The 27,500-nt window shown below is 41.6% G+C and overlaps 1 protein-coding gene across 1 annotated transcript in view; it reads left to right on the top strand.

Annotated features, from left to right (window-relative positions):
• Window positions 1–1,908: 1,908 nt before the first annotated feature.
• lpgat1 (lysophosphatidylglycerol acyltransferase 1) overlaps window positions 1,909–27,500 on the top strand; it is a gene marked incomplete at both ends in the record, with an annotated part of 36,559 nt that continues 10,967 nt past the window's right edge. Inside the window, 5 exons of the mRNA XM_079216352.1 lie at window positions 1,909–2,146; window positions 14,730–14,848; window positions 16,633–16,728; window positions 19,536–19,815; window positions 24,454–24,580. Of these exons, the coding sequence (XP_079072478.1) occupies window positions 1,909–2,146; window positions 14,730–14,848; window positions 16,633–16,728; window positions 19,536–19,815; window positions 24,454–24,580 (860 nt within the window). The remainder of the gene's footprint in view (window positions 2,147–14,729; window positions 14,849–16,632; window positions 16,729–19,535; window positions 19,816–24,453; window positions 24,581–27,500) is intronic.

Genomic DNA, 27,500 nt, shown 5'->3' with positions numbered 1-27,500 from the left:
CAGAAGATGTAAGATGAAGTCATAGGAGATAGTCACTGAATCAGAAAAGCGTTCCTGTTCGCAGATACTGAAACCATCAGCACTTGACATCAGAGTCTGCGCAAACTGGCGTCAGGTGAACAGGCGAGCGTCAAGCGAGAAAGAATACAAATACAAGTAACGCACCTTGGTATCAAAATAAAACGTTTTACTGAACATCCAATTCACATTTCCATACCACATTAAAACCAAGGAAATACATTGTACAATCGTACTTAATAGTAAATGTGAGTCTCAGCAAATTCAGAGAATTACTTTATTCAGATGACCATTTGGCATTGTGAAGAAACGTATTTAAATGATTGTTTTTCTTCATTGCAGTCTCAGTATTTTATAATTTTTTTTCGTTTTCCAAATTGTCCACTTATTTAGTATATGTATGTTTAGGTTTTCCCTCTTTGTGTCAAGATACATTAAAGTAATTTTCCAATGCTGGTCACTCTTCACACCATCACATTGGATTTTGGTAGATGGTATTATGTTTGATGGAATTCAGTATTTAAGTTTTACATTAAGTGATGATGGTCTTGCACGATCATATACACATGGGTCATTATATATGTCGTTATTGCTATTTTTAAATACAAATGTTTTGGATAAATTCCTCTCTCGACATCTTCCGCTTTGTTTTGAAGGTAACGTTTCCGGCCGTGCTACTTTGATCTTTTGTGTACATTGGATCGCGGTCTGGAGGAAGATAACGGGTCCCCGCCGACCGAGAAACTAAACATCGCTGTCCTCCGTTCTTCATGTTCATATGTCGTTTACAATTTGTGTTTGCGTCCGTGTAACCGGCAGCGTTGACTTCATGCCCGGACCAGCCCGCCTCTTCTCCACAATCTCAAATGGGAGCTCAGTAGCTAGCTAACTTGACGACGAACGACGACGATGATGATGGTGCATCGGTGGAATTATCCCGGTATCTCTGACTGAGATGGAGCCAGCGACGCTCGAAAGGAGCTGCTTGCTAGCTAGCTAGCGAGCTGACGGTGCCCGCCGGGGTCCTGTGAGCCCGAGCAGCCCTGGATCACGAGAGCTAAATGGGCGCTGCTGCGGTTTCATCGGTTCGTTGTAACGTTATCGGACTACGTTTCCATCCCCGTCCCCGGATTTGAGAGAGACCGAACCATGTCGACTGAGAAATGATGCTAACGTAACCGTTTAGGGTTAGCTGCACGTGACACAGTTTATCTCGTTTCAACAATTAGACACATCCCGTCCCTTGGGTGCTTCTGTTACATTAATTGGGTGAGTATGAGCCGCCAGATTTGTTATATATTACTGGCTCTGACTAAAGTCTGGATGAGGCAAACTGCTCTTTGCTGCGGACACCCTAGTTACCGTTTGATGTGGTCTCGTGAAATACCCGAATACTTAACGTTTAGCTACGTGTATTCGCGTGAGTGTGTTTTGTCGCCATGTTATAGGATTGTTGTCACACCCGACACATTTCCTAACATCTTACGCTAACGTGAACTCAAGCTGGCTGCTAGCTCGCGAGTCATGAAGTGATCAACCCCGTCATGTGCGACTGGTCCTTTTACGGTCCTGTCTTTGCGTTCATGACTTCAAGGACCGGGCCGCTAGCTAGCGGGCAGTCACGAAAAACAAATGGCCACATTTCACAATGAACCCTCTTGACCGAATAACCCCGAAGGCGGCGTCCACTACGCGCGTGTCACGTTTAAATTACGTGAAATAGCCTCACCCGTGTGTGTCCGTGTGTGTGTGTCCGTGTGTGTGTGTCCGTGTGTCCACGTCCACATTAGTTTGTTTACAGTAGGAATGAATGAATGAGAGTCGTCGTGTCTTTTGTCAAAGGAGATGCTAACTGTCGCTGCGTCTCTGTTGCAGACGGTGGGCATCAGGATGGCACAGCTCCTGGACGGGGCCGGCCCACTGAGCTGGGTCCTGCTCAAGTCTGTGATCCGTTTTGTGTTCATGGTTTTCAACAACTGTGTTGCCATCCCATCCTACTGCTTCTACCTGGTCCTTCTCCAGCCGCTCAGAATATGGGACAGCTCCGCTTTCTGGCACTTCGAAGGAATCATGTTCAAATGGTTGCTGTCCATGGTGTCTTCATGGGGCTGGCTCGCAGGTTACACAGGTGAGAGTGTTAATGATTTATACACATTGCCATTGTTCCACGTGCTACCTTGAATGCAAAGATACCTTGCATACTGGACTCGATGATGACAGCTTTCTGATGCACACAAGATTGTTGTAAAACCAGTTAAGTTGCTCTACAGTTTAAAATGTTAACATTTTAATATAGGTTTCATTTCATATATTGATGATATGTTTTCTGTCTTGTACAAAAAGACCAGGGACATGTGTCATTTCTTTTTTTGTCGTGCAGCAAATAGAATATTTTTTTCATCCAGACAGTGGGAAGAGTTTGAAGGATTTTGTATCTTCAGTACAGCTGAAGTCTTGTTGAACAACCTTTCTGACTTTTCTAGGCTTACCTCAGTGACTCAACGTAAATACAAGAGGCACAGAGCAGGGCTATTGCTCCTCAACTGCTGTAAACATGGACACAAATGTGGAGTTACTGTCTCACTGCCCTGACAAGTGTTTTCTCCCGACTTGATAATCAGTCTTAAATCGGGCTTGGGCATATGACTGAATGAAAACAAGATAGCTGAAGGAAAATTTATGAAATTCTACTGTTTGTTTTGAAACATAAGTGGCACAGGTGCTTGCTGCTCCACTTCCAATGGAGCATTTCCATATCATCAACATAACTTGCTTCTTAAACGGTGTTGTCATGAAAACGCCCTCATCTTGAAATGAAATGCATAGATAGTTAGATATGATCACATCTTTCGGATTGGTTCATCTGGCATTATTAAGCATTCAATGACAAGGAGCCTGCTAGTTACAGCTCTTAAATGTGAGGATTTTGTGCTTTTCTTTGGCATAAATGACAGTAACTTTTTGTCTTGGACTTTTGGGGGAAGACATTTGAATCTGTCTCCTTGTTTTCTCAAATTGGGCATTTTTCACTATTCTTCATATTTTCATAGAATAACTAAGAAAATTATGGGCAGCTTGATCAGTAACTAAATAATTATTGTGGCCCTAAGTACTTGTTTTTACTTTGTACTGTGACGGTTTTGGTAATAATTCTACAGAGACACTACAAAAAAACCACAACTGACATTATGATATAAAGGCGGCAGGATTTCATGAGGGTTTGTTTGTTGTTTCCTCTCAGCTGGCTGGCTGACTATCTTGAAGTGATTCTGGCAGTCAGTGGTGTTTGGTTGCACTGATCAGCAAGCAAAATGCTTACAAATTGCTAAGTGGTGAACACGAGGAGCAACAAGGTATACTGATTAATAATGCAAAGCGTGCAGCCTATGGAGCACCTGGCCTAGCGTTGAGTGATTAGTGTTAAATATCTTGATTAACTGTTTGTAAGTGAGATACCATCCGGCCATGTCATGCAAATGGTGGCTTAAATTACATTTAGACTATTAGATATAACATACCTGCAATTTTCAATCTTACACTACTTAAATCAATGTTATTTACTTGTATATAGACCTGTGTGTATTAGGCTTTGGCCCATCCCACATGTGCTCCTTATTCTGAAGCAAACCAGATTTGAGTCTTATCAGAAGTTCTGCTTTTTTTTTTTTTTCAATCGGTTATGATGGAACAGTTAATTATCAGGCCAAATAATATTCAATAGTCAATTCAATGCAGCAAATTCTGTGAAGTATTTAAGAAAAGATTGTAGATGGTGACCACAGGATTATGGGAGTTAAATCTTAACCCAAAGTTAAGAGCCTCGAAATTAACTTTGTTTAAGAAGCCACACACACACAAAAAAAGAAGCAGCGATGAGTAATGGGTAATTTTACTGTGAGTTACACTGTATTTTATATGATAAGCTCAGCTATGATGCTGTGTAGCAGCATGATGACATACAATGTGCAGCCATTTTAATTAAAGTATCCTCCATTTTATTTGTATTTGTCGACACAGGCATTGCCAAGTGTTAAATCTTTGGTATTGTATCGTTTGGCACATGTGGATCAGCTCAGGAGGATGACTTGTAGTACACTGCGGTCAGATATTGGTCACATTACAAAAAGCTGTGTGATAAATGAGATCTGAGTAGTAAATCAGTATGGGATCGTAAATAATGGCAATATCAACGTGGCACCAGATACGTTGTTTTAGTGTAAGGGGCGGCATGTGACCGACATCCAAGGACACTTTGACAATGATGGTTCTTCTATAAACTCTGCTACCTTTCCCTCAGTCTTGTGTAACTACCAGTTCCCTGTAATGTGAACGACCTTTGAATCTGAACAACACTTACAATTTAGATACTCCTGGTTTCGTCCAAGGTTGCAGTTTTATTGTTGCAATTATGTGGAACAATGGTACTTAGATACTATACAGTAATGTTGTCAGTTCCAAAAACTTTGTCAGTGGGACACGCATAATTTTTAAAGATACATCTGAAGCGTCTCAAAGTGTGTTTCTTTTTGCTTGGTGCGGTTTTTGCTCGACTCGACTCACTTTTGGAACCAAAAGGTAACAGCGGCCCACCTTAAGTGAGCCTGGGACGTCGCTGGCTGTGAGGCTAATCCCTCACTTTAAAAGGTTGGGTAGGTTGACGGGGGAACTTGGCCTGCGTCTTGAGAAGTTGAAGCATTTATTCACACTTCGGTCACAGCTATGAGGTTCCTGCTAACTTCGTACTCCTCATCACCCACACGCACGTTCTCTTGAATGGACACTCACTGACGTTACGCGGGACTTTCAAATACACCGGCGTAAACTCAACAGGGTGTGCTAGGCAGACACACGGCTGACAACCTTGAAGCTATCCAAGTGTTACGTTGAAAACTTGCTGAGAACAGTGGCTGCATGTGTCCACCACAAAGCATGCATCTCATGGCTGCTAACTCTCTGACCGGTGAGCAGGGACTCGGCTGCATGTTTGACGCACACACTGCAGCCAGAGACGAGTTTATTAAAATACACTTGCCACTTTACCAATACACTTGTCACTTTCGCATTACCCAAACTCAAGAGATGTGCTCTGCAAGCAGGACTGAGAATGCACAGGGCTTTGTACAAGAATGTTATTTACGTTGCGCTGACAAGAAGCCAGTGAAGTCATCCATAACTAAAACAGCTGAGCTTCATTCCTTTGAAAGATGCTAATTTTATTAATGCACAGGCTAAAGCTGGTATTGCTATCATTAGCTTGACAGCTGGGCTAAGCTGAACATCATAAACCCTTTCTCAGTGTGTTTAATATATTATTCTATGGTAAGGGAATTGTAATGCCAGCTAATATCATATATTTGCATATGATTTTTGAGGCTGCATTTCTAGAGCAGAAAGCTATGTTGCTGTGAACACAACAGCATACTCGGATACTGTTTTTGTTTTTGACTACAACACAGATGCACTGTGTCGTTGGTGCAACAAATTATGGTAATTACAATTCGTTAGCCCTCTTTGCCCCTCCCTCCCAACGCTGGTCAGTCATGTTGTGTAAACTCCACAACTTAGTCTCATGATCACAAGACAGAAAGTTGTAGTGTTAAAAGTACAATGATCTGATGACTTTGAAAGTTGGGTTGTGTGAACTTTGCTTTAGAGCTGTTCACTTGTGATTGGATCACCCACGACACCTGTTGGTGCCAGGTCTGAACGGAGCCTTTGATCATATTTTCAATGTGATGTTAATACAGAGTAACCCGGTTATTCAGCTCTCTGTGTACATTAATATTATCCTCACATTTGAGTTACAAGAATCATTGCTTAAAAAAAAAAAAGATCAGTGTCTCAGATTTCTCAACCAGGAGACCATTTCTGTGTGTCATGCATGAGTATGAGAATATATATATCTGATCTCAGATGTGCTAAGCAGTAGTGAGGGCTGGAGTAAATACAATGTGTATCACTTCCCTTTGAAGCTACAAAAGAAGCTGCTCTCAGTTTGTTCCAGCCTCCATGCACCCACACGCGTGTTATCAGCTGCTTGGCTGATTAGACTTCTTCTCTGGACTGTGTGGGTGTGGACAGATCAGACTTGATTGACATCTCTCTTACTGTCCTGAATTATCTTAGTTGTGCGTGTTTGACAGAGACAATTTACAGCTTTATGTTTTTGTTCTGTATATAGAACCTTATATTTGTCAAATTTTGTCTCCTGTTTGATGTGAACATTTTTGGTATTTTCCTGTATGCTGGCAGGATCTTCGTGATCGATGCAAATAGCTGCTCTAAAAGCATTAGCACGGTGTACTTTTGAAAGCTTTTATTTAAGGACAGGATACTTTTGATTGTTTTGCCTACAGCCTTTGGTAAAAGTTTAACGTGTGCCGTGCATGAAAACACACTGCAGATCAAGAGCATCTTGACCGGCAGTGTGTTTTCATGCTGATGCATGTGCAATCATGTTGTGAAAACAGCAGCCCAGCGTAGAATAATGGCACTGCAGCTTGGGGTTGAGAGGGCAATAGCATGAGTGGGAATTAACATCACTTTTGTTTCTGAAGCCCTGAAACATGTTTGCATAAGTGGAGGCTAATGTTTCATTCCCTGTGTACAGAAAGGCTGAACCATATTGACGTGGATGAACAACACATTAATGTGGTAAATTTATATTTTATTGTTGTTGTGATATAAATGATACAACAAACTTTTAGAATCAGCGGATTGAGTCAAATTAGCATTTATTTTATGAGGGCCATCTATTCCAGGAAACCAACATGACTACTACACTACTACGCTAACCTGTTCCTGTGCGGTCGTACCATGGCTGTGACAAATGTGACAAATGTTTTACATATCTGATAAACGTCTTATTCCATTGACCCAATTTATTTTAATACTCAAATCACTTAACCTGTTAAAAATATGGTTTAGCCCAGGGGTCAGTAACCTTTTTGTTATGAAATGTTATTGTTTTTTTTGTGCCATGTCAACAAAAAAATCATGGAGTATATCAAATTGGGGTTCAAAACCTTGTTTGCTGATTTTTTTTTTTTGTTTTTTTTTTGTTGTTTTTTGTTGCCATAACATCAGTGTCCTGATTCCCGTGACAACAAATCTTCGAGTCGGGTTGTTTGTGTGTGTGCGGTGAAGCCTCCCCTGTCGTTCTCATTTCACCATGATGAATCATTTAAAAAAAATCCAAAAAGGTTACACAACAAAAACGGCTGCAAATAGCTGATGATGATGATGATACATATTTATCCCCTCTGACTATATTAAGAGATGATATTAAAATGACAAACCTACCTCACGCTATTGGCGGCAGGTGTACTTATGGTTGCCGCACCCTAGTTTAAACATTTTGATAACATCCATGCTGTTGGACATCTGAGACATCATAGTGTGCCGAGCCTATCCTCCAGTCATTCGTCATTATGGCCAGACCAATGCTGTAGTTATGATACAGTACATCAGTTATTTGATTAGGCACACTAGCACAATGGCTTTAAGGAGGCCGATGTTGGTATAAGTCCACCACGTTGATCGAGATTTAAATATCTGATAACCATGAAATGCATTGACAGGACACTTTTCTACAGGCGTTCATGGTCACCAGAGGATGAATCCTACTAACTTTGGTGATTCCTCTAAAGCCACCATGAGATTACTAGTTATAGTCCTCAGGCTAAACAATTATGATATAATATCTTATGCCGATTATTTTGTTATTTAATTGCGTTATTAGAGAAAATCATAATTTTTATGTAATTATTCTAATATTCATTGAAAAATGTAATACTTACAAATAATGTGTTAAAATGAAGATGTTTTATAAGTGTAATATATGATGTGTAGGCCAGGACATTGCCGCAGCAAGACGATATTTAATTTGAAGTCGTACAAATTATGTCTTTAAGAAATAATGATAAAGTCATTATTTGTTTCTAAAGGCCGTGTTGCGATTTCAATCAAATGTAGCAGCCCAAGTTTGTATTAAGCGGAACATTTTACAGTTGAAAAAAGGAACTTGTCGATGCTCTTTGATTGAGACAGTCTTTGGCTATTTTTTGTTCTGCAATTTCTTGTTACTCATCAGCCAACATATACAGCAGTATTTGCTGTGAACTAATACCAGCCAAGCTCTGACCGTGATTCCTACTACTTTTTCTCGACTCCTCGTAACTGAAGGTCAGGGTTATTGTCAAAGCAGAGCTTCAAAACTTCACTCTGTGAATTGTCGCTCTTTACCAAGTTGACCCAGTAACCAGAAAGCTTAAACCATCAATGAAAATGTCGCCTTTCTACTCTGGTTTGCCACACAGCTCTTTTTAATTTTGGGGGCTCCACGTTTCTGAAGGCGATGGTGAGTTTGACCTGCCCCGTTCTTCTCCTCCTCCTGAGGGAGAGAAAGGAGTGTAGCGATGGGTGGGGGCAAGGTCAGCGGTACACCGTTTAGCTGACCACCGATACCGGATTAGATGGTGTGCCGGCAGCGTGGCTGTCATGCTGCTGCGCTAACTGTGTCATCTATCAAAGACAAATTCCCTAATGTATTCCATCTGACAGATGACCCATCTCTGATATCATTTATGCCCGTCTCCTGCAACAATGGGGACTTGAGCGTGTATGAACGCATGCTCCTTATGAAATGACATTGCCTTCAGGGGACGCACACCCCTCACACCACTGTTGGGTGTCACAGACATGTCACTTTTCCAGAGGTATGCACTCGATTCCTGTCCTCATGGGAGTTGGACAGGAAGTGAGAAAAAAAAGGCCTAAATTGAACATGCCAACAACATGTCCTCTGCTCCATCATATTTTTTTCTTTTTTTTATCACTTTCTTTAACCTCGAGGAGATCTCCTTGTGAGGTCGTTTGAAGGATTCATCAGATTGCTGTGTTGCCAGGCTACAGCAAAAAAGTCAAACTGCATAAAGAGAAGCTGGAATGAACAATGATTAACGCGTTGTCACTTATATCCGGTATTCCACGCTTATCCTCGAGTATAAATGCTGCCATGGAGTGGGCTCCGTAATGTCTGCTAATGAACTGTTGAATGACTTGTGCGTTAGCGATGCATGACTACATCTCAGTCTGAACATGCGGGATAGATGGTATCAGGTACAGTGGGTTGAATTTCAAAGTTGAAGGAGACCGGTGTGCAACCTTTTGTCTTCCAAAACGATCCTGTCGGGGAAATGAGTTGGCCTTTTACTGTGAGTCATGCAGAAATGGTTAAGCTGACGGGTTTCTTGATATGCTTTTTCTCCTGGGGTTATGACAGCAGATCGTATATCTCATTCATTGAGAGTCTACACTTGCTCATAATTGCACAGTTTTTAACATAAAAGGCCTGCTATAGCTGACGCGATACAGTTTGCTCGAGTGAATTGATACTAGAATTGTAAGCCTCGGTTCACTTGGTAAAGAAGGTTATCATTTCCTGTTGATGATTTTCTCAGAGTGGAGTGATCAATGAATGGATTCCTTGAAGATGCACTTCACATTATCTCTGAGCAACAGACTCAGTTATCTGGTGTTTGCTTAGCTGGTATGGAAAAGAAGAAGCCAAATGGCTCTGCCAGTCATATTGAAGATGCGACGTATGAGGAAAAATAACAGATTAATATTGTTAATGCAAAAAGTGCCATGCAGCATAGTATGTTAAGGCCACTCTGCAAGTTCCTCACAATAGTTCTATGCAAGCAAGCTGTCGACTGCATCGGTCTTAGAGCTTCACGGTGGTGGTGTGTGCTGCTCTGACGGATCCTTTGACACTTTATTTTGGAGCAATCCATTTTCAACATGAACCCATCACGTTCAGCCTTCTTCATCAACGTGACCATATGGTACGTTGGACTGCTACTCGCATACTTTTCACTATTGATACCAATTGTACAAAGACTGCTGCTCCTAAAGAAGAAAAACAACACCAACACAGCTGTCTTTTGTGTACTCGGTTTGTGTAATGCCTTCCTTCATTTCCCTGAATAGCGGTTGACGACCCCAGAGAGTGTGACTGACTTTTTGTTTACAAAGACAGAGACAGATAGTAAGAGCAAAAAAGTGAGTTTACAGTAAAGAGGCGGGAGCTCACTAAAACATATTTTTGGGGGGGTTTTCTCTGTATGAGCCTTTGTTGTGAAAGTAAAAATAGGAAAACTACAACACGCAATACAAAGTATGTCCAGGATCAAGCTTATTTTTAAATCGGGTGAATTCTTCCCTTCAAAAATATCTTTGGCTCAAGATAATATTGTGGTCCTTTACATTTTGTTATGCAACACTTTTTATTTCCTGGAGCTGTCTGGTTTTGTGTTGGTGTCTTGCTCTTGCCTCATTATATGTTCAATTTTGATCAAACAGGATACTGATCATTTATCTGGCAGCAACCCTAACCATTACTCCAGAAGAAGCGCTCGCTCACTCTGCACCATAAAGCTTTGCTTATACACGCGCGTAGCGCTGGCCTCTGCAGACGGCGTGCAAGCGCTGAGTATGTACAGAGGCCTTTATACTGTTTATACTGCGCTGCGTTATCCTCCGAAATGCCAGAGAGCGTACAAACAAAACCCTCTCCAAGGCAGAGGAGGGATTGTAATTATCTGCAAAGTCAATCAAGTCATGTATTTAATGCATTATAAGGAAACAAAGGTTGAATATCCTTTAAACAATTTAAATTTGGCTGCAAAACATATACTCATATATTCAAATTAATATTTTTAAGACCACCTGTTTCTAAAGTATTTAAAAGCAAATTGTCCTTCGTTGTATAATCCCTACACATGTAAATAGTGCTTTTAGTCACGTGATCGCGCACCAGGTTACAAAAATTCCGAGCCGTGGCCACTTGTGGAGCCTGCATGCGTCGGCTGTAATTACGACATTTTCTGGTGTGCGAGCCTCGTGCCGACTTTACCACAGAGAGTATAAACTAAGCCTGAGTGATGCAACATTTGCATTACACAGCGCTGGAGGCGGTCGGACCCGCCCAGAACTCTGGGGATTCCCAGCAAACAATTGCAGCCTCGGCTGAAGCTTTTCACCTCCGGGGTTCTCTGTTAATATGCAGCTGTTGAAGTGCGTTTTACATGGCAAAGGAAGCTCATGTGGTCTATAGGAGGGCTATTGTTTTCGCCCCTCGTCTCTTGAGCCGTGTTTCTCCCTTTTGTTGCAGCTCCTCTGTGTATCCCATCAACAATAAGACACAGATGAATGGTTGGTGAAGTAGCCTGAATGCTCTGAGGCATTACAATGTAAATCATGCAAGAGAGAGCAGGAGATCCTCTCCTGTAGGTGCTGATGGAGATGCGGGTCGTTGTCGGCTTGAAAGCGTTGGTCAAGCAAAAGCTCTGCATTGCTGAAAATTATAACAAGAATGGTTCAATGATTTAACACATCGTACACTCCTGTTAAAGACCACGCCGTTAGTAATTTTCATTGAACATTAATGATGTGTGTCTCTCCCTTTTTTCTTTTTTCTTATTTGTGTTCATGAGTTGATATAAAAAAAAAAGGAACTCTTTGATTCAAAGCCTCTTTGATATGATTTACCATTGATTCAGTTCAGAATTAATACAGTTTAGAAAAGGTTTGGTGTGATTTTGGTAAACAATTAAACATATATTTTTACATTACCAGTAGGCCTTGATCTAAAGCCAGATCCTCGACCGGTTATATGACCACAGAACCATTTACTTCCCATTTCTTATGGTTTGCTTGTTGTGGCTGCATCACCGTCATTGCAATCGGTTTCTGTGCTGCATGCCACAGACACACCATCATAAGCTTTGATTGATGTGAATCAACAACAACAACTGCCTGATCATTGATTTGGTGTCCACATAACTAATTATGCTTGACAATATTAATCCAAACCATTTGGCTTTGATATTTCAATGAAGCTTACCGTAAAGTCACAAACAAGAAATAAGTCGTATCTCCATCTTTCGGATCACGAGTAAAATTGTTGCTCTTCTGTTTTTGTTCTGCGGGTAGATGAGGCCTTGGTGTACCTGTTGGCAGTGTAACCTGCTTGATGTGCCTGTACTTGGTCCAAAGAACTATCATTACACCCTCTTGTTATCGTATGTTCAGTGTACCCCACACATAGACTTTGCTTGGACGAGCCGCCTTGGTGCCCTATTTTAGTATTTTTATGTTTTATTTCTATGTTTTCAGGTCGTAAACCATTCTTGCGTTGCTTCATTCTTGTGAATTTCTTTGAATTTGGCACAAATGTCCACTCGAACTCAAGGATGAGCTAATTAGAATTTCGTGGTCAAAGGTTACTGCAACCTCACAAAACATGTTTTTGGCCATAACTCAATAATTCATATGCTGATTAAGACAATTTCACACAAATGTCAAATAGGATGAGATAATGAAGTGTTGACATTTGTACAGACACGGATGTTAACTGCGACTTCACTGGTTGGCACAGCCATACAAACGCGAGGCGGTAATTCTAGTTTTTTTGTGTATTTTTGTGTGTATATATCCTGCCGAACGGCGTCAGCCGTGATTGTTTACCAACTGACAATCTTACGGCTGCATCAGAACCCACACATGACAGTACAGTGTGTGAATGATTGTTCAGATGATCAGAAGGATTTGAAAGTCTGGTACTATGAAATTAAATTACACACCATCCCTTTTTTTTCATGGACTGTTTCCTCTGCTCAGTGGTCAATAGTAAGAGTGATTGTGGGACCATTTCCTGAAACTCACTTCTCCTTTCGCATTTCCAACCACATGGCCAACAATTTGTCATTCCCTTTCAACACTGATTAATATGCATGAAGACTAATCTAATACTCAAAATCGAGTTTGAAATGTCCCTTTTTGTGATGTAATCATCTGAGATTCATTAAACAACAAAGTGTAAACTTTTTGCCACCTACTTGTGGAAGCATGCGAATAAATGTTTGCTCTTTGCAGGGAGGATATGCAGATCAGACGGTTTGTAGTAAGGGGAGTGTCGAGACACTTGTGGGTTTAAGAACAACAAACGATGAGTCGGTCGGTTTCAAAGATTGTTACATTCACCGTTGATACATTGGATTGCAGCGTTTACATACCAGAGATATCTTACTTTATTCCATTTTAATTGTTTTGATGTGACTGGCTGACATTCCAAAGTGTTAAAGCAAACGTGTTGCCTCCACTGAAGAGCTTGTTTGTGGTCACATTGTATGTTAATTACTTGGTTAATGGTTAATCGGTGTGTATTTTAAAGTTGAGCCAGATCTACATGCACATAAAAGATTTTCTAATAAAAGAAAAATACAAATACTGGAGACTACATTTTTGGCAGAGGTATGGACTCTGAGATCTCTCTGTTTAAAGGTGTTTTGACGGTCCGATTTCAGCCAATGGTTTTACAATATTGCAATAACGTGCCAAGAGCAGTAGCAATGCACCAATAAAGGCGGTGAAGAAGGCGGCTATCTAGCAAACGTTCATGCAAACTATGGGTACATCCCAAGTCTCTTAATTGTCATTTCCTCGCTCCTCAATCCTCGCTTGAACTGGAAGTTGTTTCTGCACCTGCATCATTTGAGTTTCATACCAGAGTGAAGACGGACCACAGATGGAGACACCGGAAGGAAGTCATGCCTATCCCCCCCCAGCGAGTGCACCCCTATAACCCGTCCGACCCGAAACGCAATCACCCCATCATCAGTTCCACCTGGCCACAATATTTGATTTGTTTTCTGATTCACCATCTGGTTAAAATGTATGTTCACTGTAGGTCTGAACAACAAAAGGCCCACAAACAAAATTCTTCATTTATAAAAAGTATTGTCTCTTCATGATCTGTTAATTTACTCCTAACTTTTATTATGGATACAATTAAAGCCAGAGAGAGCTGGAGTCTGTCAACAAGAAACACTTTAATATGGTTTATCGGCATTTCCATTCAGTCATGCGAGGCTGATCGCTCCTGAGTGTCGAGTTTGATGAGTTGAATCATTTAAATTTACCCCAAAGCATTGAGCCTAATTAACTAATTCCAGTGTTCAGGAGAAACCATAATCATATTCTGGGTTATTTAATAATTACTTCACAATCAGAATTTCAAGATGCACATAATTCATAAATAAAACTCATTCCGCCACTGGAAAATGATCCTGAGCAACAGAACAGTTAAATACCAAACGCAGTATAAATACTCAATGCAGTCTGTTAACGGGTAACGGACTGCAGAGAGAAAACATCTCCACTCTGACAGTGATAATAACTGTGTCTCTCTGTGTCACGATAACTGTGACTCTCTATGAGTACAAGTACACTGATCATGTGTACAGACAGACATACACTCAGTCAAAAGCTGATCCAGATGTGATCAGTGGCCGCAGTCATCATAAACTTCACGTGACTCTTTAGGAAAGGACATCCCATTGATCTTTAAACATATGTCCTTGTTTCCTCTCTCCTCACATGGTTTCCTTGTGTCTCTCCAGGCATACGCTTGTTTACATTTCTGTTATCAGTTTGTCTGAGCACTTTATTTTATTTTATACTTAATTGAATATCTATTGCACTGTTGTTGCCGTCGTTGATTGTCTAATCTAATGTTATGCACCTCCTGGCAAGAAAAGTTCTTTGTTTATGTAAACATACCTGGCGAATAAATTATTCTGCTTCTGATAAAAGATATGATTTACATCCTTGTTTAACCATCATTTTCTGTTTATTTTACCTTGAAGTAACGGAGTGGGGCGATGACGTACGGCCCATCTCTGAAGAAGAAGCCATGGTCATCGTCAACCACCAATCCACAGGAGACGTGTGCACCCTCATGATGTGCCTGCAAGACAAGGGCATGGTAAGAACAGAGAGAAATGTGTTACTTCATACCATCCTTTTTAGGAAATCCAGGAATATAACATCAGGATTGAACCGGGTCACATGGGAGTTCTGCAGGGTTCCTGGCATCGTGTGAATTTTGCTGAACAAGCTGCTACCTGGGCGTGTTTGTGTGTCTTTGTCACCGCTAATAGGGAGTTCCTGAAGAATAGCACACATTGCTCTAAAACACTTATGTTGAATCCACACTGCCTGCCTGAGAAGCCTTCTGACTGCTGCCTCGACATAAAGTGGCCTTTCATTATGGCCAAAATGTTTAATTTCACTATAAATGTTGTTAATATTCTTTATTTGTACATTAGGATAATAAATAAAAAGTGTTAAAAGAAAATGTTTTACTTTTTCTCTACAGATGTAGGCATCAGAACTGTAGTAATGATGCTCGTATGATATCAACATTCAGTAAAAGCTCATTTTCACTAGTCATTTTTTGTCACGCCAAGGACACACTCCATGCAGGCAGTGTGGCCCGGGCGTGAGCTTAAGTTAATTATGTTTGTTTTAAAGGATGGTTGTCAAAGGTTAGCCAATGCCTGTTTGTTTAGCCAAAGGGTCGTTGTTTATGAGAACAAGTTTCAGTTCCAAATTAGAATGCGCATACAGGTGTATTTGAGCATACAGCCTCTTGTGCGGCCGACAACAGATGTGCAAAGTTTTGAGGGTTGGCTGCTTTGCATTCTTTCACACTGATCCTTTTCAACATGGCAAGGAAGTGAAATGTGTCCACACACACACACACACACACACACACACGCCCACCTACCTCTTCCTCGGTTTCACTAGGATACATGTTGATTTTACGCAACACATTTCCTTTTTAAAATAACAACTTTATCTACTTTTTACATCTACAAAGTTCACATGGTTGTCTGGAATCGTAAACAAATACAGTTTAACAATAACATCGGTACAATAAGGTTTTTTGTGTTTTAGTCACAAGACATTAACGGAGAGAACAATTATTATTTTGAAATGCATCTGCATTCATCTGAACACGATGTCTGACTGGGACAAAACTACAGCAGAACACACTCTTCAGGCAGGAATGCCACCTTACAACAAAATGTAAAACTCCAGACTGTTGTGTCCATCACTTTATTGCTGTGTTGACTGATTAGCTTTTTCCTCAGTGTTAATCGGACATTGTTCGAGGCTCAGCTGCTCGCTTAATTGCCAGAGTTGACGTGTAGCCACTACACGTCGTTAATAACGTTAATTAAGATGTACAAACATTCAGAATTAGCTTATTTTCCTCTAACTTACTGTCAGCAGCAGAAGTGAGTTTGAAAAGTCACATATGCTCACTTTTCACTCTAAGTATCGTCTGTTTCATCCCATATTTACAACGTGCAGCTCGCTGTCCTGCCGTTTAAATCTTGCTGGAGATTGGCTGTGAATTCTGGGACGACGGTGGCAGCTGTGGTGTGCGTGTGCGTTTGTATTATTTTTTTTCGGCTGAGGTTGGCACAGCCCTGGTTCTGCCTAGCTACGCTGCACAAACATGATGACATGATCCGCCTCAACAACTGCATCCCTGGCCCAGTTTATCCTCTTAGCACTGAAAGGACAGTAAGCCAAAGCTGCGTGGTTGCAGGTCATGAGGGTGGAAGCCCTCAGAGGGGCGGTATCGGTTATGGACGCTAGACCCAAAGCCAAAGTCCTGTGCTTTTGATTACAGGTGAATTTGGGGATTTTGAGATTTTCATTATATTTCTCCTCCTTTTTTTTTTTTTTTTTTTTTAGGTGGTACAAAAAATGATGTGGTTGATGGACCATGTGTTCAAATACACCAACTTTGGCCTAGTGTCCCTGATTCATGGGGACTTCTTCATCAGACAGGTAAGAGACCTGGCCACAAAAGGTCGTAATATTTTAACATTGTGTGAGTTGTCTGTTTATTGTCAGGCCTGTTATCTGGTCATCAGAAGTTGAACATTAACACACTCTGCATGACATTAACACTACACGTGTTAACATCCATCTGTGAGGCAGGTTTTTTGTTTTGCCTCAAGGCTACATTACCAATTGTCGCTGGTACGAGAAAGACAATTTCCGTCACTTGTCAACACCTTGTTTTCCCCCTGAAGGTTTCAAGACAACATAGACCTTTCGGCCATAACTCTTTCAACCTCCCGGCTACTGCCTGATTTTACTGCACACTGCAAAGTGGAGTCACGACCCATCTGCTTGTCCCAGCTGGACAGCAGATATGTTAGTGGGATTCCTACGGCCACGGCGTCCTCTGAGAAGGATAACTGCAGTGGACGGTAGTGTGGGAGGCTGGCGAGCCCCGCTGGGTCGTACTGACCCTTTTGTTGTAGAGGCAGCTGGAGCAGAGCGGCCCGCTTCGACAGGCCTACAGATGGCCAAAATGGCTCCTATTTGTCAGGGTATTCCTGGAATATCATGCAAGTTTGGGATTATCTGCTATGTTTGGGTTTCATTAACCATTTTAATAGATATGTACTTCTGCGAAATCCTCAAACTATAACATGATTTCAACATAAAACTTTATAGGACTTAATGCACGAAAGAATTGCACAAAAATGATAAACGGCCTCACATTGTAATGCATATTAAAAAAATACCATTCAGCTATGGACTGTCAGTATCGGTCCTTCAACTACTTGAAACATGGACCTCCACTTCTAATAATCAGTTTTTAGAACAGATGGCGCAGAAATCGCTGCACACTAATTAATATGCTCTTGTGCTTCAGACGGCAAGTGGAGAAGGACTGAATGAAGTTGAATCTGCACACAGATAATATCGCACAACCAGAGATAATAGCTCGTCAACAAACAGAGCACAGATTAGTGTACAGTCTTTTCGTCAGCATGTCCCTCTTCTCAAGTTAAAAGCAACTGTGTCACTACAAGACAGCCAGAGCGAGCGAGACATCTTAAGTCAAAGCATCGTCACAATGAAGACATTAACAATGATCATGCAAAAACAAATATTTTAACTAATTGAATACATTCTGATATTGCTCAACCCTACTACTGAATGTCAGAATACATCAGTTTGTGTACATTTGATGCCTTGCATGTTTATTTTCTACAAAGATTAAAACAATAAAATAAAAAATGTGATTAAATAACAGCACTGCTGTTGTCTGTGTTCCCACACGCCCCCCTCACACTTTTTGAGCTGCAGTAACACCACAGCCATGGCAAGGGGGAATTATATTTTTTAGGTCATGAAAATGCTTTGCCATGGAATTTCACATCAGGCAGCGTGCCGAGGGTGAAGCACCCTGAGCCCGCTAACAGCCAGACAGACGGGCTGTAGTGCAACGCCTGAGCGGGCCGGGCCAGTTTTGCCCTCCTTTCCCTCTGTGATCCCCTCTGGCATTCTTGTGTGTGCATTCTTGACATCCTTCCCCAGAATACTTCCTGTCCACACAGCACAGCCAGCATCTGCCCCAGCCTCCCAAGCATCTGCTGTCCACTCAGGCTGACAGACACGTCTCTGACATTATTACGCACGGCGCCGCACAGGCTTTGATGGCCGGAGCGCACACACCTGTTGCACACAACAACTTCAAGGAATTTCCTTTTTATTGAAATGTGAACTGTGACAAAATCAATCATCACATCAACCGCCATAGTCCATAAGAATACATTTGCTCATATGTAGGCCTATAAATAAATATGTAGGCCTATAAACAAATGTATAAATAAATAAATAGACTGTGGCCTATAAGAGACCTTGAAGTCTCACTATTGATCTCCTCGTTTCAGTACCGTAACGACACAAACCAAACCGTGCTATCCGTCTAAGAATAACTCCTAATAATTCACGTTGATGCATAATTAATAATGTTGGTATACTATTCTTTATTTATTGTGCTATTTAAGATTGTTGATGTAATGCATATACAAAAAGAGTGCACTCTATGTATTCAAATACTGATTTGGACGCTGATTACTATGACTCTGGTCAAAGCTTCAAAGCACTTGGATCAGTCTTCATTCAAATGCAATTAATTTCTGACATTAGGAAAGCAGAAGTGATACTCTCCTCTTCCTCACTAAAGTCTGACTGTAATAGCAACATTGTGGAGGACATTTCCTTTGATTCAGGTGACTTGTAGCTGCAGTAAAACCACAGAAACGACCTCAAGGTCATGTATAGGTTTGTGGACACTTGTTTCGCTCTTTAAATCAGAGATTCTGCAACTGGCGTGTTGAAAGCACTTTTACTACACATAGCTGCATCATGTGTGCTCACATGACACATACAGAGTCCAGCCCGGCTCTGCTAATGCATTTAACATGGCTTCTGACCGAGCCTAACTAAAAATCAATCCACTCCTCTTCATACCGTTACTGCTAATGCTCTTAATGTTGTCAAGGTCATCATGTATGCATCCATTTCAATCGTGCCATTAATGCTGCTTTAAGTGCTCAACAGTACTTATGCATCTAACATGTGATTTCTGTTAGCTTGTTTTCATTTGTCTGGCTGTTTGTATGCTGACAAAATTAAGTTAATGAATTTAACGCTTGGCCTCAATCATTTTGTTTCATTCGGGGAATCAACTGAAACTGCACTGAAAACTAGTGTCATAACCTTTCCACCTGGGACTAAACTATAATGTTTGCATTGTCCATGTTCTTAACGTATTTCTATTGTTCCCACAGGGTAAAGCTTACCGAGACAAGCAGCTGATTTACCTGAAAGATCACCTAGAGAAATACTACCACAGCCGCAACAGGAAGTGGATAGTGCTGTTCCCAGAGGGCGGCTTCCTGCGCAAGCGGCGGGAAACCAGCCAGTTGTTTGCCAAGAAGCATTCTCTCCCCCACTTGAACCACGTCACGTTGCCACGTCTCGGAGCCACGCACGTTATTCTGAAAACCCTGTCTGCTCAGCAGGAGAACGGCAGCGTGGGCAGCGAGACTGGGACCCCTAACCAGAAGGGTAACTAACGCACACTAAGCCTTTTTTTTTTTTTTTTTTTACTGGATCATTTGTGGGATCCTTTTGGATCTATGAAGTTTGTCCGACTGGGTTTTATGACCGTATGCTTTTTAAGTATGTTTCCTGGCCATTTTTGTATCCCTTGATTGGAGAGTAGGAAGTAGATACAGGTGGAGGAATTGCATGCAACACATGTCCTCAGCTGTACTTTATTTGGATTGTCTATTCCTTAAACCCCAAGGCCACCCCTCTTCCCTCAAAATGTACCTTCAGTAATGTTTTACTGGTTTTTAAAAGCTACAAATAAATTCCACCGTTTCTAAAATACAAATTCATTATAAGTGAGCAGCCATTAATACCTCTTGGGTTTTCGGTCTTGTGTTCATCTCAGTGTCTCATCGGATCTTAGAATGAGACAAAACTGCATGCTAGCACATTCAGAGTTTTTATTTTTATTTTCAAATTGTCATGAATCTGCATAAACAGACTGATTTATTGTTCTTTTTGACGGCCTTGGATCTGAAATGTTAAATGGATTATGAGTATATTGTATTAGGTCTTGTGTGACAACACTTGATTCAGTCAACACAAATGAGGTTGGGATTGAATTTGGAGGTGTTGTTTGAAGTTGAAGGCTATTTGTTCCCGGATTGATTGAATGCTATGCCTGGGGAGGTCTGGCAAAAGTTATGTATTTTTTTATTTTTTTTTCCTTTACTTTAATCTCAGTGAAATGTGGCTCATGACCGAGTGTGATCTTATGTTGGCTGCAAGGCCACAGAAGGAGAATGCTTCAAACATGAAGCATTAAATCATTCCCTGTGTCCCCATGTCCTCTGGGAGTCCTGTTTTAAATGAAAGGAGGCTGGTCGACGTGCAGAGAGGTGCTAGAAATGGCATCAAAGTCCCTGAAACCCCAGTGGTTATTTGCAGGAGAGTAATTTTTCTGTCAGTAGACCAGCCCCAATTACAGGTAGTGAGCAGGAAGATAACTCTAAAATGAACAACCTTTGAGAGGGAAATTTCTTATTTTTGACACTTGGTTTTATTTGATTTTAAGATTTTTCTTCATGTCCATATTGTCTTACATGGATTCCAATGCATTATACCACAGCCTGTCTTTGTAATGAAGGAGACCAATTGTCTTAGAAAGGTCTTCACTTCATACATTGAGAGAAACAACACAAATACTCATGATTTAACCAAAAATTACTCAGATAACGAAGTAAACCCCCAGCAAAAAGCACAGCGTTAAAATTGCCATAAACATACAGATACAGTGAGCCCCTCATGCCGGGGTACAATTTACCCAGCGGACTCTCCTGGCTCGGGTTCAAAATCTATTTTAAGGATGTGCTGTGTTAATAGTAATTTAGAGAGACTTTGGGCCAGCATTATTGAGACTGTAGCTCAGGGACTTTAGCCTCCCACAAGTTTGCTAACGCAGCTCTGTGTCCAACAGCCTCAGCACGAACGGCAAGAGGCTGTCTGCTCATCCCTCTGCAGGGCAGACTGTCAAACCAAAGGAGGAGTAGTTCTTAATCATCTGTCGTCAAATGTAAAGACGAGAACTGCTTTATTTATGTGCAAAATTTTATGCTGCATGTGCAAGTTTTTGTTTGGGCTTTTTTCTTTTGCCAATTTAGCACAAATTCTCAACAAACACCGACGACAGCAGATGTTTTGTTTATAACCTCGGGCACGAATGGGATTTTAGAAACATTTTAGGGTTTTAGACGTGTCGATCCTTTTAATGTTGCATTATATTTTACCCTGCTTTCGGGTAGTGTAGTTCCAGTTGATGTCCCAGTTCGTTCTTATGCTCCCGGTGTCCTTTGGTCTGTTTCAGCAGCTCAGGAGGAGAGGAAGCTGGTTGCTGCAGTAGAGCTCGTCCATCCTCTTGAATCTAGCTAATGGCATTAAAACCGAGGGCAAAAAAAGAGAAAAATACACACGCTCTCAAAAGAGTGTGTGCGTGTGCACGCACGCACGCACGCATGCACACCTGGCTGATCAAAGACACAGCCCTGTCTGCCTCTGACCCTCCCCGATGCTCTGCAGAGGTGCCCAGAGCTTGCTGACTCACTCAGAGACAAATGGGCCACTTGGAGGAAATAGGATTTGATGTAAATGTGTGTGTCGCTGTGTATCAACCATGCAATGTCAACTGGGCTAAATTCACTGCTCGGCGCAGATACAAGGCACATGGGTCTCTAGTCACCAGTGAAGTTCACAGCCTGCAGAAAGGCTCTGTGTGCAGCTAAGACTGATGAGGTGTATGTGTTTCTAAAACTGTGTTTACAGCTGGCAGGTGGGCAAAGTTCATAGCTGTGAGTCATTTAGGGTGGGAATGGCGCTCCATGTGACCCAAAGGTAACTGTTTAATAGCACCAACCAATCCGAGGCCGTTTCTGTCCACGTTTTAGTCAGTGGGAGGGACATGTGTGGGTTTCAAGTGTTGTAATTGGCCTGCAGAGTGGCCTGATGGAGAGCCAGATATCTGCCAGTGTGTTTGTTTCCTTCCTCCCAACTGTTTACAGAAGCACAGGGTTTATCTGATGCCATTTTAAATTACCGTGCCTACTTATTACAGTATTGTTTGTCACAGCACACAAGGCACCAGCGATACCTTGGCTCAGGGCCCTGTTCCGTGGCCGCCTGTCCGCTCACAAGAGACGATGGCTGCCTTTCAGCGCGCTTGGACAGACTTCTAGATCCAATTACCTGCACAGGGGTAGCTGTGGTGTTGGTACCAAGGATGCATATCAAGTCACTGTAACATTGATATAAATGAGTCAGCAGCCTGTTCTAAGCAGTGTTTTGTTGTTGTTGTTGTTGGTGTAGATGTATATACTAAGTAAACCAAGATGTGCATTCATTTGAAGGACTTGTGTCATTCATGCCCTCACTTTGCATGTTGGTGATCAGCTGTGCAGCGACGTGAGCAAAGCACTCTTCCAAAAATTTGAGGATGTTGCCGCCTTTTTAAATTTTTACGAGAAGTAATTGAGAATAAGTAAAAGACATCAAATTCAATGATGGCCTCAGACGATTACTTTGGTTAGCATTGTATTGTGATATAATTTATTTTCTTGAAGGTCAATTAGGAAACGGTAAATAGAATAAAATCAGCTTTTAATACCTGACGCAAAACAGGTGTAAACATCCAATATCATAAAGGTGTTATGAAAGACATGTCTAGGCAAAGTGAAAGTCTATTACGATAGTTATATTCTCTCATGGTCTCACTTCATATTTAAGATATTCCTGTAGCTAGCACTCAAAATGACTTGTATTTACTATTGGTAGCATGGTCTGTTGAGAGGGAGGGACTATAACTGGCAGGTGATGTATGCTAACAGCCATGAAGCGATTTTATTGTACTAACATCAAAATCACTCGGTAAACCATCATGTCAGTTCTCCAGTAACTTGGTAATGTCTCTAAAAGACTCGCACACTTTTCTACATTTGACTGCGTGTGAACATGTTAAAATTCATACTCATGAGCAACATTTCCAGTTTTACTGCTGTTGACTTATGATGCGTTAACTTGGCAAATCAGTTGTAAAAATGGAGCCACTTTGTCACACAGGCACGGTATGTTTACCTGGCATAGAGACGCCAGTGTGCTTGCTGCTCAGTAACAGCAGCCTGTGACATTAGCCAAGCAGTCAAATATGCACTGCTTTGAATCAACCTCATTATAGATCAGTCCATGCCGACTGAGGCTGCTGGTGCGTTCTCCTTTTACATTTGACAAGCTTGTTCAGCTTAAAGGAGCAAGCCAGCATTTATCTCATGCACTTGTTTTCTGTCAAAACCCCACAGTCAGGTGTTCAGGTCGTTTCATATCTGCGCGATCAGTACAAGGACAGATCTGGGATTGGCTTGGAATAGCTCTGCTCTAATGCTTAATGCAAGAGGAAACATGTACAGTAGCTTCTGCCAAAAGTGAAGAAATATGGCTTTCAGCTGTGCTACATTAGTGGATCAGTGCTTGTTTGTTTCTCACCCCTCCCAATAGTTGCACACATTGAGTACTGTAGTAAATGTCAACCTTAGTCCTCCTGCAATATGTATATATATATATATATACACACACACACACACACACACACACACACACACACACACACACACACACACACACACACACACACACACACACACACGAGTGCGTGCGTGTATATATGTGTATATATACACACACGTGTTGTGTGTGTATGTATATATGTGTGTGTGTGTATATATGCATGCATAAAATATCACATGTTTAGCATACCCTCTTGTCACCCTTCGTCCTTCTGTCTTACTTTCGTTACTTCTTTTCCACCTGTCGTCTTCTCTTTCCTTCCCTGCCATAAATGGAGAGTCCGCTAGGCTTTTTCTAGTTTTTGTTGTCATGTTTATTTTCCTGTAACTGCCAGCCTCTGTTCTTAAGCCAGAGTTCATTGAAGTGCCATTGAATCTCTACCAGCCGTGTGTCACTGACCTCAGAGTTGGTTGTGGCTAACCAAGAAGGCTTTACTGTGTGGATTATTTGCTGTCCTTAAAATACTGGGTCAACTTCAAGCCTCAATGTCTGCCTTTTCAAATGCGCCCTAACTTCCTGTATTTTGCGTTTCTTCCATTGCAGGTAATAAACGTAAAGGCCTGCAGTGGGTAGTAGATGTGACTATAGCGTACCCCAAAGCAAGACCCATGGACATCCAGACCTGGATCTTTGGCTACAGACCTCCTACAGTCACACATGTACACTACAGGTAAGAATAACATGTTGGTCCTTACATGCAAAGGAACTGCATCACATGAAGATGCACCATATTGCATCATTGAATAAGTGCAACTTAATATTTGCAGCTTTGTATCGTTAATGTGTTTAAATATTTTATATTAGCATTGATCCCATCAGGTCATTATTGCTAATATACTGCATAGTTTTTGTGAAAAAACGGTTTCCGTTTGCTCCTGCCCTCCTCCTTAGAGACATCCTCATATCTGTGTGTAAAATATACATTTCATCATAGGAGGAATTTATATAACCAGAGAGTCGCACCACCGGTCTATAAAAGAGCGACACGTCACTTGGGTCTGGAACAGAGACTTTGAGACCGTTAGTGTGACTCACATTAGCAGCGTTGACTTATTTCGTTGGAGAACTTGAGGGTTGTTCACCCGCTGATAAAACATGTTCACTACAGAAAGACCCGCCTTGCATACGTAGTGAGTCAGTAGAACACACCTGACATTTAAAGGTTTTAGACCTTGAGTATGAAGTGACTTTTCTATTACTGTTTGTTTAGCTCCTGCGCTTGTGGGACATTTCTAAGCATTTACGGAGATTAAGTTCCTATGAACAATATTAAACAATTAGTTGATTCATCGATTGACAGAAAATTAGCAGCAACAATTTATCATAATTACGTTTTTGTTTTTTTGCCAGATAATGTGATGATTTGCTGATTTCCTCACACATGATAGTTACTAAATATTTTGTGGTTTCTGACTGTTGTTTTGAAACAAATGAGTAAAAGATCTTTGGGTTTTAGTTCAATCAATAATGAAAATTATTGAGTTTCAGCCTTATGTTTGTTATGAACCAGTATTTTGGCAGATTTGTCCATGTGGTTCTACTGTCGGTGTATACGTCTGAATGGGATTATTATGTGTAAAACAAAACATGCAAAGAAGTAAGTAGTTTGTGATATTGCATTGTTTTAAAGTACACGTTGGCTTGAAATGATAAGGGGAAAACAAAAAAGCAGGTTGTAATAAAAAGTAAACGCATTGCCCATCCTGTGTTCTGTTGCCAAGAATATCCTTTCTCTAATGGAGCAAATGCATTTGCCTCCACATTGTCCTGCCGTCAGTGTCCTCCAGGTTCCCCTCTGTTGCTAATCCACACCACTCGAGGATATGATAAAGGTGGGCCAGGATTAGACTTTCTGTAGGCTCTGCTCAGTGTATATGTGGCCCTCTGTGCATTGTCTTGACAGAGTAGATCATTAGTGATGTAACCAAACTCAAGCCACAGTCATCAAGTCATCTTACTGTTGTCCTGCCTCCTGACTAAAGATTGTGTGTGTGTGTGTTCACCTCTGGGTGCAGGGTATAAAAGGGCAAAGTTAAAGATGATTTATGAACCCTGGTTTACTGGCTCCTCTCTTGAGGCTTCTCTTCCCACGTGGGCTAAAGCTCAGCACTCATTAAGTCTAATTAGAAGAGCAGAGAATGCACTGGTCCCAACCCACCTTTGAGACTCTCTAATCAGCCATTGACACAATCAGCTTCCCTCGCTTGGTCAGCAGCTCTGCAGGCGGGCGCCGGACGGAGAGGCTCCCAACCGAACCCAGCTAAATGCTCAGCTGTTCCTGTTCCAAGTGGGCACACTCTGTTCCAGTCGTGTAGATGACGCTGATCAGCCAGAAGTTAGGCCCATGCAGAGGTGCAGAGTCAACAAGAGGATTAATCTGCCTGCCGTGCCGATCAAGGGAACACTGTGGGGGAGTGAGCAGTGTGATGCACTTTGCTGATGCAGACAGGAGAGTCTGCTAGACAGGAGGGCCACCCAACATGACAAGAATAACTAAAACAATTTGTTTAGTCTTTTACTGCCTCAGTGTGTGTGTTTCAGAGTGTGTCACGCCTCCCGATCCCCTTATATTCTTGTTATTTCTATTATTATAACTCCACAATTGATGGTGTTGTCAGAAAACGTGCAAAAACGGGAAACCTCAAACCTCTGCTTGTGGCAACAAGCAAAGTGTCAGCTGTTGGCTCCGATTGTTGATTCAGCATGTTGACTCTGCAGCTGACATGCTGTGTGTTTTTAGAGCTCCCTGATTGGATGTTCAGCTATGCAAATCAGTGACTTCACCAATTTAGTGAGATATCTCCTTATTATTTGTCTTATCTTCTTCTCTACTTGCGTTGTTCTACAAGCAGAGGAAAACCGTTTCAGCAGATTTACAATATCATGAAAATGGTTGGCTAGTTTTGTATTTTGTTTTATATTTGTGAGATGTTGTTTTTCGGGGCTATTGATACAGACTGACGAGTTATTTCCTCCATCGTAGGCACTGAACGTAGATGTACAGGAGACGGCTCTAGTCTCTGTGGTGCGTTCAAGTCCAACGCTGTAACAGACAACATGACCGTTGGTGTGCCGGGGCCCTAAACCCTAAATCCGACGGCCTCAGCCTGGTGGTTTCTCTGTGAACTGACCTCGATAATAGCGTGTTCACATTTTACTGGGCTTTGTAGATCACTACTGCGGCTCGCCTTCAAACAGGCTGCTGAGAATTTAGCAATATTCTAGATGAATCCACATTAAGCACTTAAAAAAAAATAGTTCCACCTCCCTCTTTCTCTCGCTGCCTCCACACCTCACCCCTCAGCCCCACCCTCCCTCTCTGTGTCTCCTGCCCTCTCTCCATATAATCTCAGTCTTCCAGATACCAGCATCATAAGCCCTCTGTGAATGGCAGATGGGAGAGCGAGGTGGGTGTACAGAGGCAGAGCGAGGGCAGCAGTGGGTGTTAAATATGTTGAAATCCTTTTCTTTTAAATGCACCATCTCCTCTCTTTCTTTCTCTTTTTTGTGCTGCTGTGTGCATTTCTGAAAGCTGCTGTTTGAAAATATCTGAAAGGTGACATGATTTATAGTGTCTGAGTCTGCCCGGT

This window comes from Taurulus bubalis, assembly GCF_910589615.1.
Source record: "Taurulus bubalis genome assembly, chromosome: 3".
NCBI classification, from domain to species: Eukaryota; Metazoa; Chordata; class Actinopteri; order Perciformes; family Cottidae; genus Taurulus; species Taurulus bubalis.
This window is presented reverse-complemented; position numbering and strand designations above follow the sequence as displayed.